Raw genomic sequence first — 13,854 nt, 5'->3', positions numbered from 1 at the left:
GGGTTCGATCCCGGGCACGCACCTCTAACTTTTCGGAGTTATGTGCGTATTAATTAATTAAATATCATTTGCTTTAACGGTGAAGGAAAACATCGTGAGAAAACCTGCATGCCTGAGAGTTCTCCATAATGTTCTCAAAGGTGTGTGAAGTCTACCAATCCGCACATGGCCAGCGTGGTAGACTATGGCCAAAAGCCCTTCTCACTCTGAGAGGAGATCCGCGCTCTGTAGTGAGCCGGTGATGGGTTGCTCATGATGATGATGTACATAATATTAAGTACCTACACATTTTAGTCCTAGGTAAACCCAAATTACTAGATAATAGATAATGCTGCTACCTCATGAAAGTTCTCATAACTTTCAGAAGCAATAAATTGTATGAACTTACTCCTCTGCGAGCGCGGGCTGCGAGTCGGTACTAGAAAAGCTTAGCTGGGTCGGTCCTAAACAACAGGCCAAAGTATTTATAACTTAAGACTTTACAACTTGCTTACTAGCTCTGGAACTCGCACTTGTCTACCTATATTATCTAGAATCTAGATGATAACGAATGGTAAGGTAAGTATCTGGTAAGTATAATATGTTTAGGTAGATACATTGTGTTTTTACTCTTTTTCTTTATGATTACTTAATGATTAAATTTCCTAAAAATACCTAGTAAAGTAATTTCCTTTTGCTTTTTATAGCTTAGCTACTTATATAGAAAGGCATATTTGCCAAGCGGAATAAACTCTGTAAATAAAGATTTAAAAAAGAGGCAATGTAGTATTCTAAAATCAATATACATACCTAAGTACTTGTAGAATTTTATACCTAATAAAAAAATATTTTAACACAATAAAATTACTTTAACATAAAAAATACTGTGATGCAGTCTAATATTTGGAACTAGGTAAGTACCTACTAAGTACGATGTCGGTTGCCAAATGGCATAGGTACTTATGCTATGGATTTTATAGAAAATCTTCAACCTAATAACTTGCAAGTGCCTTATTAAGTTAGTATCTACTATTATATCTTCTGTGGTATAGGTCCTCAAGACCCTCTTTAAGGGTAAGTACTTATTTTAAACATACATCCCGACTAATATTATAAAGGCGAAAGTTTGTATGTGTGTGTGTGTGTGTATGTTTGTTACTCCTTCACGCAAAAACTACTGGACGGGTTTCGCTGAAATTTGGAATGAAGATAGATTATACCCTGGATTAACACATAAGCTACTTTTTATCCCGGAAAATCAAAGAGTTCCCGCCGGATTTTGAAAAACGTAAATCCAAGCGGACGAAGTCGCGGGCATCAGCTAGTCTTTTATAAAGGCGAAAGTGTGTTTGTTTGTTGGTTTATTGGTTTGTTGGTTTGTTCTTCAATCACGTCGCAACGGTGCAACGGATCGACGGGATTTTTTGCATGGGTAGGTATAGATATCAGCTTCCTGGAGAGTGACATAGGCAGACATTTACTGTACCTTACTTATACCGATACGACTTACACACAGGCATGAGCCGCTCGCCTTCGTGAAATGCAATAACTATACCCACATTATCACTACCCATATTATAAATGCGAGAGTGTGTTTGTTTGTTGGTTTATTCGTTTGTCCTTGAATCACGTCGCAACGGAGCAACGCACTGACTTGATTTTTTTGCATGGGTATAGTAAAAGACCTGGAGAGTGACATAGGCTACTTTTTATTCCGGAAAATTAAAGAGCTCCCACGGGATTTGTAAAAAACCTAATTCCACGCGGACGAAGTCGAGGGCATCAGCTAGCATCTAATAATTATTTCGTCGAAAATTGCTGAAGCATCTAAATGCGCAGTAAAATATACGGTTCCGTCTGGGACGCTATAGGGAAGTAGGTACCTACTATAGATTTCTAATCAAAGATGCGGGCCGCTCGAATCTTAACAAATTACTAGGGGAGATGCCCTTAACTGCATAGGGTTGAAAGAGCAATAAAATATTAGTAAACTTAAAGGAACTTTTTTTTCAGTTTAGTGGGCGGCCTTGCCCACTAAAAACTGTACCAACCGATCCATATAAATATTATGAATTCGAAAGTAGACATAGATATGTCCGTCTGTCGGCTCCATTTTGAGTGCCATACAGCCGTACTCAGAGTCGCTTAATCGTTCTAAAGATTGAGTTAATATATCTCTCACATAAATCTGTCTCGTTTTAACTCAATCTTAAGTAACGATTAGCTACTCTGAATACGGCGGTTAATCATTCTTTTGTTATAATTATTGTGTCAGTTTCCTCTTTGCAAGTAGATTAGGTAGGTAGGTATGTAGGAACCTAGAAGATAGCTAATTTCGAATTGCGAATCTTTTGTCATACCTAATCGATAGTGGTTTTCATTTTCAAGTAAGTTTTCAAATAGTGTGCGCCGAAACAAATAAACATAGGGCAGGGCATCTGTGCACTCATCGAAAATTATAAATGCGAAAACTGGTGTCTGTCTGTCTGTCTGCTAGCTTTTCACGGCCGAATAGTTTAACCGATGTTGATGAAATTTGGTACATAGTTAGCTTACATCTCGGGGAAGGACATATGCTACTTTTTATCCCGAAAAATTCAAGGGTTCCCACGGAATTTAAAAAAAAACTAAATCCACGCGGACGAAGTCGCGGGAATCATCAAGATAATTATATTTTGTTATTTTTATTATATTTGTTGGTAAAAATATTTTATATTTTATCAACGTGTTAGGCGGCAGCCCTAACTTATAGAGGCCAAGGAGACAGCATCGGGGCATCTTCAGTGGACACCACTAATGTTCCTCAAAGAACTTTGTGTAAATGTTCATTGTGTCTTACTTTGTCAATTAACTAAACATTTTTCGTCCTAACAGGCTAAATGGAAATCAAACTCAAACTCAAATAATTTATTCAGATTGGGTATTATTGTATAGATATATTATATAGGTAGGTAGGTACACTTGCTGATTGGCAGTCTTGCTAAAATACTAATGTTAAAAATACGAAAGTGTGTCTATTTGTCTCTGCTACCTTGACATTTAAATTTATAATAATGATTTACCCATTACCGGCCCACTACTGAGTACGGGTTTCCTCTCAAAGTGAGAAGGGTTTAGGCCATAGTCTGCCACGCTGGTCCAATGCGGATTGGCAGACTCGACACACCTCTGAGAACATGAAGAACAACTCTCAGGCATGCAGGATGTTTTCATTCACCGTTAAAGCAAGTAACATTTAATTATTTTAAAAACACACATACTTAACTCTGAAAAGTTAGAGGTACGTGCCCGGGATCGAACCCCCGACCTTCCGAAAAGAAGGCGGACGTCTTAGCCACTAGGCTATCACTGCATGTTAATAATAATAAAGTTTTTTATTGAAATGCTTAATTAATGAGCCTAGTATAATTTTGATAATAACTAATGTACCTACTCAAACTAATACCTACTTATAATAGGCAACTTCTTATCGCGACAAATAAATTCATGCTGGCAAAATCTACTTAAGTAGGTAAGTAGTAAGGTAGGTATATTTAATTTTTTAGTGATTTTATAATATTTAGAAAATCAATTATAACCAAAATAACGGGTCAAAATGTATATGCCAGTCAATTTCACAATCCTCCGTGTGGAAATAAAAATGCACTAGATTTAGGAGCTGTCAATTTAGATTAGAATGTCTTCAATAAAATTAGCGGCACCAATAAGTATTATACCTAATATCAGCTCACCGAAACAGCTCATCCGCGCAAACAAGGAATGCTGAAAAATTCAACTCAGAATTTAAAAATAGAACAACGTCATCTCGCGGTTGGTAGCTAAACTAACTTTAAAGCTCTATCTAGCGATGGGTAGTATAAAAGTTTACTAGCGCTACCTTTGACAAAAAGAACATGAATAAAAAGTGTCATCTAGTAACGAAAAGTAAAGTAAACCATACCAAAGTAAACCACACAGCTACTCGACACTAGATGGCACATTTTTCTATTACACTTATTTTATATTATGAGTATCTGTATTAAAATAAAAGTCATGAAAAGAGTTTTTATTTAAGTATTTATAAATGCTAGATCATATGATTGCCAGATTGCCAGCTATAATAATTATCTTGCTGCTAACTGTGATTTGGCCTGAATACAAATTTAAAAAATTGGTCAAGTGCGAGTCGGAGAATAAAAGCTTCCGTACCATCATACCTACAAAAAATAACACTTTATTTTTTAATTTTCAAAATACACATTTAATACACGTTCTGTGAAAATTTCAACTCTACCTATTACGGTTCATGAGATACAGCCTGCTGACAGACAGACAGACAGACAGACGGCCAGACGGACGGACTATGGAGTCTTAGTCAGGTACGAAACCCTAAAAATGCAATATATAAACCTGCCTATAGGTTTTTATTTTGATGGTAGCTGTTGTGTTGGTAGGTATAGTACGCGACAGGTCGAAATGGCAATCGGGGAGGGAACGTCCCGCACACCCACACAGTCCCCGCGCTAACCCGGTGCGGGTGAGCGCGGGTGACGTGCGGGGCGTCTCCAGGCCCCAGCCCATACCAAGATTGCCATCTTGACTTGTCGCGGACTATACAAAGTGTAACCTTCTTTTTAACCTTTTCATAAAATTGATTTCCAAAAAAGAAATGGGCTTTCAAAATTGGAAGCCCAGAAGGAATTTGGAGATTTGAAGGTCAATGACAGATGAAATTTTCTAGGCGATGCGCTATGTTTTCTAATCCAAATATGTAAATAAAAAAAATTCACCCTGCAACATGTTTAGACGTGGAATTTTGAGAATAGTAAGTATCTTGGTCTGCTTTACCTAATTTGTCTATTTAATAGGCGTATGAAGTAAAAATAAAAATAAATCCTAAAGTTTAACAGTTCAAGATCTTGGGTACATTACATCGATGGGTACATTTCCATTAAAAAAAGTGACCCTACCTAGTGAAATATCAAAGTGGGGATAAATTATTATCTTTGCAGGTTTTTCAAGAAAAATCATATGGCATTATAAGAACACAAGGGCCAAAATTATGTTCTCTACATTTCAATGTCAAGTGAGTATACCTTAAATACAAAAAGAATTGGGCAAGCAAAGATAGCTCAGCCACAGCCAAGATATTTTACTCTTTTAGGGGTTGAATTTTTAAAAAAACCTTTCTTAGCGGATGTCCACGTCATAATAGTTATCTGCATGATTTTGAGCCCGATCCGCCCAGTGCATTGATAGATCAAGCAGTCAATCTGTCAGTCAGTCAGCCACCTTTTTCTTTTATCTATTTAGATAAATCTTTTAATTGCGAAGGAAATCGTCGAACACGCTCGATAAAAATTCTTCCATGGTGGCTTCAAGAAGACAATTTGATATTATATTACATCACGCGCGCCTTTATCCGATTGATCCTACATATTAATCCGATCCTGTATTAATAGTTCCTTGTATAATACAATAAACAGAGGAAAAAACTAAAAATGCTTAATAAGAAAGAAAGATTACTCGGGTCGCACAGTGTTTGTTCGTGAAAGGTTAAATTAATGTTATTTTTATTTATAACTTCACAGGCCTTTAAACTTAATCAAACCCCCAAAACTCTACTTCGTAAACCGACAAGCCATTCAAACAAACGCAATTCTACGAGGCATAGAAGAAGTCAAAGCTCCGACTTTTCCTGACTCGGTGACCAGTGGAGACGTCAAGTAAAGTACCAAGTACCCAAAGACATTATTTTTCAGTAGCTTTGGAGAAAACGCTGATGCGCGTATCTATAATAAATACCTACATTCATACTAATAATATTACTATAAACAGTAAACTTTATAATCCTTGCCAATTTATATGAAATTTGGTACAGAGGAAGCTTGAGTCCCAGATTGACATAGGGTAGGTACTTTTTGTAATGTACATCGAAATCTCTGAGATTACTGAACCGATTTGCGTAGTTTCTTTTTTAGTTTATAGTGAAACTTTGCGACTTTATTCCATAGAAATTTTGATTCCAACTCTGATTCTAATTCCTGATGCTGCATTTAGAATTTGCTGGGATTTAGAAACTGGCATAAATCTTTGAAAAGAGCAACCGCCGAGTTTCTTGCTGGTTCTTGTCGGTAGGAAAGGCATTCTGAACCAGTGGTAGCTGCATTTGACGATTCAATAAATAAAATACAAATACTTGTAAAAGTTTTACTTGAATAAAAAATATTTTTATTTATTTATTTAATGTGAAGCCGGATTTTTCAATCTCATGGGATAGGTAAAGAATAAAGAGTAAAGAGTATTTATTTATTCGCCGAGCGAAGCCGCTGGCTGTCACTAGTACACGTAATTTTTTTTTCGTTTTTGTTTATTTATTCTTTACTAGCTGATGCCCGCGACTTCGTACGCGTGGATTTAGGTTTTTAAAAATCCCGTGGGAACTCTTTTATTTCCTGGGATAAAAAGTAGCCTATGTCACTCTCCATGTCTTTAAATATACCCATGCAAAAAATCATGTCGATCCGTTGCTCCGTTGCGCCGTGATTGAAGGACAAACGAACAAACGAACAAACCAACAAACAAACACACTTTCGCATTTATATATGGGTATGATGGGTACTGATAACATGTTATAATATAGATTGATAAAGAAAGAAGGGGATGCAGTCGCCATGGACGAGGTCGTTTTAGAAATCGAGACCGACAAAACTTCTTTACCGGTGATGTCGCCGGGCCACGGCAAGATCGCCAAGATGCTGGTCCAGGACGGCCAGTCGGTCAAGTCACAACAACCGCTGTTCACGGTACACCATCGTCATCATGAACAACCCATTTGCCGACCCACTACTAAGCATGGGTCTCCTCTTAGAATAACAACAGTTTAGGCCATAGTCTGTTATGCTAGCCCAATGCGGATTGGCAAACTTCACACCATTGAGAATTGGATAAGAATGGAGAAGTAGGCGAAGGCTATTCAATTCAGGTTTTAGGTTCAATAAATATTGTCATCCACAGCTAATTTACTCAAAATTATCGTTATATTTACTGAACGTATAGACTAGAGTATTGACGGATCGTAATATGGATCACCGGATTTCTAGATTTCCAAATTCCGGATTGTCATTCCACGGATCGTAATTAATATTGAGCGTGTAGCCTTCGCCTTAGGCAGGCAGGTATTCTCACGATGTTTTCCTTCATCGTTAAAATGCTTTCGTTCGTTACATTCTTTCACCGTTAACAAAGGTGCAGCATCTATAACTTTTTTTTTGTTCCAACTTCCAATACAAGTCAGCCATTGACTGAGATCTCACCTGGTGATAAGTGATGATTCAGTCTAAGATGGAAGCGAGCTAACTTGGAAGGGGTATGGCAGTTTTAGTAAACCCATAGGTACCGCGTACCTGAAAGGTCACTTCGCAAAGATGTTAAAACAAATTGCTACTCTGATTACGACGCAATGAAATGCGATGCAGATCGTACCCAACCAAAATTTTACAAACGCCTCTGTATCGTGTAATTTTTGTCTTATATCTCTCATGGGACCCGTCGAAGGGGCACGCTGCCGCAGCCCGCAGGTACTACCATTCCTCGGGTACTTGACCAATTAAACCGGGCCTGCAATAGTAGAGATGAAGAAGTATGTTTTTTAACGAAGGTTGACGTAACCGGGGTAGCACCAGCAGCGGCCCCGGCAGCCAAGCCCGCTCCTGCAGCCGCCCCACCCCCACCGGCCGCAGCCGCACCCGCACCGGTGCCTGCCGCCGCGGCCGCACCAGCGAAGTCTGCTACCAAGACACCAGCCGCAGCTACTGTTGTAAAGAAGGCTGCCGCGCCTGCTGGGCCTACTGTATGTACCATTTTCGTCAGTAGGTACTATAGTTCCCTAACCCTCCTTTTTAATATTTCTATTACAAAAGGTGTAGAACTTCCAGTATCCGTGTTTCCTGCAACCCTTGTAGGCAAGAGTGAGTACCTAAGCGTCTTCTAGCCTTCTTTGGGTGATAGTGAAGTTCAGAGCCTTGAATTTTACGTCAACTTTCGTTGTCGTCGTCGTCACCTGCATCAATCGATAGACGTTTACCTACTGCTGGACGTACTTGGATCTCTTGTAGGGACTTCCACAGCTATGTTCTTCCGCTGCCTTTATCTAGCGGCTCCTTGAGACTCGTTTAATGTCGGTTGTCCACCTAGTTAGTGCATTTTTAGGGTACCGTAGCCGAATAACAAAAAACGGAACCCTTATAGATTCGTCATGTCTGTCTGTCTGTCTGTCCGTCCGTATGTCACAGCCACTTTTTTCCGAAACTATAAGAGCTATACTGTTGAAACTTGGTAAGTAGATGTATTCTGTGAACTTACACAGAAATAGAAAAAAAACAATTGGGGTTCCCCATATTTAGAACTGAAACTCAAAAATTTTTTTTCATCAAACCCATACGTGTGGCACCTATAATCTTTTATATGAATACAGTAATGAATGATCAAGATCCAGATTACCTATAACGAACAATGAAAAACCAAAAATAAAATGAAATTGTCTAATTGATTTTTAGAAATACTATTACAATAAAAAGTGATTAGTAATGATACAATCTAAAGAAGAACATTTAGTGGTAATTAGTTCTATATGGAGACCACCCAGCTTACGTCCTATTCATTTTACCACCTTACGGGATTAATTTTCGAAAATCCTTTCTTAACGAATGTATACGTCTTAATAGCTATATCTATCCAATGCCAAATTTCAGCCCGATCCGTCCAGTAGCTACAGTAGTACAGTACAGTTGTTGTTTCAGCTGTGCGTTGATAGATCGTTCAGTCAACTTTTCCTTTTATGTATTTAGATTTGATTTGATTCCAGCCAGCGGCAACTGAAATAGTTTCGAGTACCAAAACTATTTCGGGCACCCGCACCGAACATGTAGTAGCGGTAAACAAAATGCGCAAACGTATCGCCGAGAGGCTGAAAGAGGCGCAAAACACCACTGCCATGTTGACGACGTACAACGAGTGTGATATGAGGTTATTTACATTTATTTTATTTTATGGCTTACTTATTTAACGGCAGGTGAAAGAAAGAAATAAATAAATAACTTTTATTTATAAACACACACTTTACCTTTAAAGCATGTTACACCTGCACGTTTGAATATTGAACCGATATAGCCAAGACTTAAGATTAGATCACTGGTTAAATAAGCGGACTGAAATTTGGAAGGTTGCCGGTTCAAAGCACACCCAGATTGTACTATTGTAGTACTTACTCCTAGCACAAGCTTTACGCTTAGTTGGATGGGAAATGGGATAAACTGGGCTAATTTTTCTTTTTATAAAAGCCCCTACCTACACTGCCATGTCAGTTTTAAATTATTGCCATTTAAACAAGGAGAAACTAATACATACAAATATATTATAATTATTATTAATTATATCAGTCTCACTGTCTCAGTAATAAGTAGGTAAAGCCAACATAAGGTAAAAAGTGTAAAATATAATGTTTTTGTACCAGTAAACTTCTGGCATTCCGGAAGGCAAATTTGGAAAAATTCACCAAAAAATTCGGCGTCAAGCTATCCTTCATGTCGCCGTTTATAAAAGCTGCGGCAAATGCACTTAAAGATCAGCCTATCATCAACGGCTTTATGATGGACAACAACATTGTTTACAGGTAATAAGCACGTAATTTTGTGAAGTATACCTTCCCCATCCATTTCGAACCCGAGTCGCCTAATCCTCCCTGCACCGTTCTTTACCTAGATGTTTTAGGGTTTAGGTTGAAAGGTAGAGAAAAAAACAGTCAATTGCGCATCGAACTCTAAAGAGTTCCATACAAGAAATAGGTTTTTAATTTTATCATGATTTAATCACAAATTCACGGTTTTTGGATTTTCCCTTGCGCTATACGGCATTAGGCTATACCAAACTTTCAAGATTCTAGAATCTAGGTCAACGGGAAGTAGGTACCTACCTACCCTATAGATTTTACTGACGGATCTTGACAGACAGACAATGAAGGGATTCTATAAGTATAAGGGTTCCTTTTTTCTTTGGAAATACGAAACCATAAAAATAAGGATAGGTAGGTATACCTACTTACCTAATGGAAATTACCTACCTACTAAGTACCTAAAAAAAATTCGCAAATATGCGACTTTTGAAAATCTGATAGATAGTCTGTCAGGTTTTAAGTACGAAAGCTAAAACGCGTGATTTCAATGCAGCGATCAAACGCAGCAAGTCGTAAAAACGCGATGCAGCGTCGATCGCTTATGCTAAGAGCATCGGGTGTGCTATAGCCCTAAGGACTCTTGATACATTTCAGAGATTACGTTGACATCTCTGTAGCGGTGGCAACACCAAAAGGCCTGGTAACACCAGTAGTCCGCAATGTGGACTCCATGGACTTCCCGGCTATTGAGCTTGCACTAGCTGCACTTGCTGAAAAGGCAAGAAATGGTAACAAATTTCTCCTTTAAGTAATAATAAAATTTGCTAGGTGCATACGTCAGGGAGGCTTAAAAAGAAATCAAAATAATCAAATACCTACAATTTAGTAAAGCAGAACAACTAGGTAAGTAGTATAATAATCTAGAATTTTTCCCACATGGTCCTGCCTCATGTTATCTGTGAGAGAAGATCCCAGAGAACTAAGTATATCAATATGAAAGCAAAACTCAAGGATGTTCCTTCAATTCTGAAGGAACGAACATCCTTGAGTTCTGGATAGATTCGAACAAGTGATCCTTTTCGTATGGAGTAAATTTTATGTGCTCTAACGTCTATGACCAAGTGACTTGGCAGTCAAAAGCTCATACGAGGCACGAGCCTACATTTTCGACCTGTTTATAGAAAACTAGAGGATACCCGCAACTTCGTCGATTTATTCTCTACCTAACTCTTTTATTTCCCGGAATAAAAAGTTGCCTGTGTCAATTTCCAAGATGCATATAAGCTACCTCTGTACCAAATTTCATACAAATCGGTTAAAGGGATGGGCCTTTAAAAATCCCGTGGAAACTTCTTGATTTTCCGGGATAAAAAGTAGCCTATGTCCTTCCCTGGGATGTAAGCTAACTCTGTAATCTGTACCAGATTTCATCAAAATCTAACCGAACTGGTGGGCTGTGAAAAGCTTGCAGACAGACACACTTTCGTATTTATATTATTAGTATGGATATAACAGACCCTCAAGATTAAAGGTCACTTTGAGCTAAAAGTACCAGCTGTGTAAACTTTTAGGGCGACTGTCGTTAGCTGAGCTGCAAGGCGGCACGTTCACGATCAGCAACGGCGGTGTGTTCGGCTCGCTGCTCTCTATGCCGATCATTAACTTGCCGCAGTCTGCGATACTGGGCATGCACGCAATTGTGCAGCGACCCGTTGCCGTGGCGGGGAAGGTATGTACCTACGATCACTACGATATGCTTTCTTTTTTTATATCCCTTACATCTAAATATATAAAAAAAAAAAAAGATTCCGACGAATTGAGAACCTCCTCCTTTTTTTGAAGTCGGTTAAAAAGGAAAAGGTGACTGACTGACTGATCTATCAACGCACAGTTCAAACCATACATTATGTTCTTATTATATCAAAATCATCACCACGGTGTACCTACCCACTCTTTTCGAAACCAACTTTGGCGGTCATCAAGCAACTCTAATTAAAGCCGTTTCTTATAATTTCAGGTCACTAAGACCTGTCCACCGCCTTATCCAAGTCATACGTGAAAAAAGCCTTTTTTTCGATGTTTATACAGGTGGAAATACGGCCCATGATGTACGTTGCTCTGACGTACGACCACAGATTGATAGATGGCCGTGAAGCAGTGATGTTTCTACGGAAAGTAAAATCAGGAGTCGAAGATCCTACGTCGATTCTAGCTGGAATTTAATTCAAGCTACAGAATTTTCCACACTTCATCTACTACTTTAGAGTATGAAGACGTGTGACTAATGCCGAGACTAGATTACGGTAAAATGACAGAAGGCTCATCACTAACAGTGCAGCAGTGTGCAAAATGTGAGCGTACTCGGAACTAACCGAGTACTCTCACATTTTGCTGCACTCACTGCTGCACTACAACCACTGCATGCTGCTACGCCACAATGCAATGGCGATAATCAAGTTCCTTCAAAAACCGGTCGGTAATAGCAAGTCTAGCGTACCTATAGTACGCGAGAAATCGAGATGGCGATCGGAGAGGGAATGCCCCGCCGCACACCCGCACAGCCCCCGCGCTAACCCTGTGCGGGCGAACGCATGTGACGTTTGGGTGTGCTGGGCGTCCCCCGCCTTACTTATACCCCAATAGCATCTCAACCTGTCGCGTATACTAGTAGGTAGGTATACTTATATTAAGTAGTTGAGAAATCCCAGCTGCGCGATTGCGGGAGATTGACAGCTACAATGTTACGATCACAATCACCAGTTGTCTGATCCGAATCGGAGCCGTCATGCGGGCGCAATCACTACTTACGGCGCGCTAAATAGCGGACTAAAAAGCAGACTAAATTCTTAAGAAAGAACTATTGCTTATAAGTATTTGTCTAATATACTTTATCTACATAATAGGGCAAGCAACATCCATCAAAACGGACGCAGTGTAAAATCGAGATCCGAATTAGATGTGAGTTTTCTAGAATCTAGATTTGAATTTTCTCAGGTTCGGATCGGATGCAACTGAGTCTCCAAGTAGGACCTGTTCGCGACAGGTCGAGATGGCCATCGGGGTATGAGGCGGGAGGACAACCTGCACACCCGCACGTCACCCGCGCTCGCCCGCACTGGGTTAGCGCGGGGGCTGTGCGGATGTGCGGGGCGTCCCCACCCCATTTACCATCTCGACCTATCGCGTACTATAGGTACCTAATAAATAATTAATTTACTTAATCTATAATCCATCGTCGTCATCTATGGTAGATGCATCTAATTATGGTTGTTTCAAAACTGTATTAATTAATAACAGCAGTTTTACTTATACGAAGCTTTATGGAAATTGTTAATAAATATTTTTTTCTAATAAGATTATAGAGAGAGAGCCAGTGCGTGCCAGACCTTCGTTATATTATAAAAGCTGAAAGTGTCTCTGCGTATTGTCCCCAACACTGGAAGGAACGTTTGTTTGGATCATGATGGCTTTGGGAGATAACAGGTAGGCAATAAAGGTGTAAAAAAATCTTACGTCAAAGTATAAAGTCTAATTACGTTCCTCCCTGTGGTGGGGACAATATGCAGAGAAACTTTCAGCTTTTTTTTAATAACGAAGGTATGGCACGTGCTGGCTCTTAGTCCATTATGTGTAAATAAAATTGTTAAATAGTACTTACATTCGATTTTTATTTTTCTTAATTATTGTATTGTATACTTACCTACCTAATTACTAAAATAATATTTTTAGTTGGGAACATTTGCAGAATAATTATTATTATTATTTTCAAAAGATAAGAGAAAAACCTTATTGTTCCATTTACAAAGTTACCCCGAGTGTAGTAACTTTATCAATCCACAAATGCGATTTAAATTTTTTACAGCTCTATAAGTTCGCGACAGGTCAAGATAGCAATCAGGGTATGAGGCGGGGAGACGCCCCGCACACCCCGATGGCCATCTCAACCTGTGCGTACATACACTAGTTAGGGCCTTACGGGCGACATAGTTAGGGGTAAGTAGATACTTTGAACAAGGGTTTAGTCTTGGGTTTAATAAAAACTGCCATACCCCTTCCTGGGTTTAGCCCGCTTCCATCTTAAATTGCATCATCACTTACCACCAGGTGAGATTGCAGGCAAGGGCTGACTACTTACCTTATACCTACTATGTACCTATTGTTTAATTAAATACCTAAGTTTGTTTGTTCATCTTGTTCCAGGTATGAATTTCGCAATCGATTTT

General features: G+C 39.1%; 1 protein-coding gene across 1 annotated transcript; it reads left to right on the top strand.

The window, feature by feature from the left end:
- The first annotated feature begins 550 nt into the window (after positions 1-550).
- On the top strand, positions 551-11,854 carry LOC117990841 (dihydrolipoyllysine-residue succinyltransferase component of 2-oxoglutarate dehydrogenase complex, mitochondrial-like). Its single transcript, XM_069504768.1, has 9 exons — positions 551-558; positions 5,550-5,684; positions 6,602-6,764; positions 7,619-7,810; positions 8,825-8,985; positions 9,473-9,631; positions 10,286-10,419; positions 11,203-11,360; positions 11,720-11,854. Exons 1-9 carry the CDS (start codon positions 551-553, stop codon positions 11,852-11,854), a joined length of 1,245 nt encoding a protein of 414 aa, XP_069360869.1.
- The last annotated feature ends 2,000 nt before the right edge of the window (positions 11,855-13,854 follow it).

Source organism: Maniola hyperantus, chromosome 18 (genome assembly GCF_902806685.2).
Source record: "Maniola hyperantus chromosome 18, iAphHyp1.2, whole genome shotgun sequence".
In the NCBI taxonomy this organism is placed as follows: Eukaryota; Metazoa; Arthropoda; class Insecta; order Lepidoptera; family Nymphalidae; genus Maniola; species Maniola hyperantus.
This window is presented reverse-complemented; position numbering and strand designations above follow the sequence as displayed.

What these genes read in the sequence shown, in the direction of transcription:
- LOC117990841 (XM_069504768.1), top strand. An exon ending in TACAACGAGTGTGATATGAG is followed by an intron (nt 8,986 to 9,472) that starts GTTATTTACATT and finishes TTTTTGTACCAG; the next exon opens with TAAACTTCTGGCATTCCGGA. An exon ending in GACAACAACATTGTTTACAG is followed by an intron (nt 9,632 to 10,285) that starts GTAATAAGCACG and finishes GATACATTTCAG; the next exon opens with AGATTACGTTGACATCTCTG.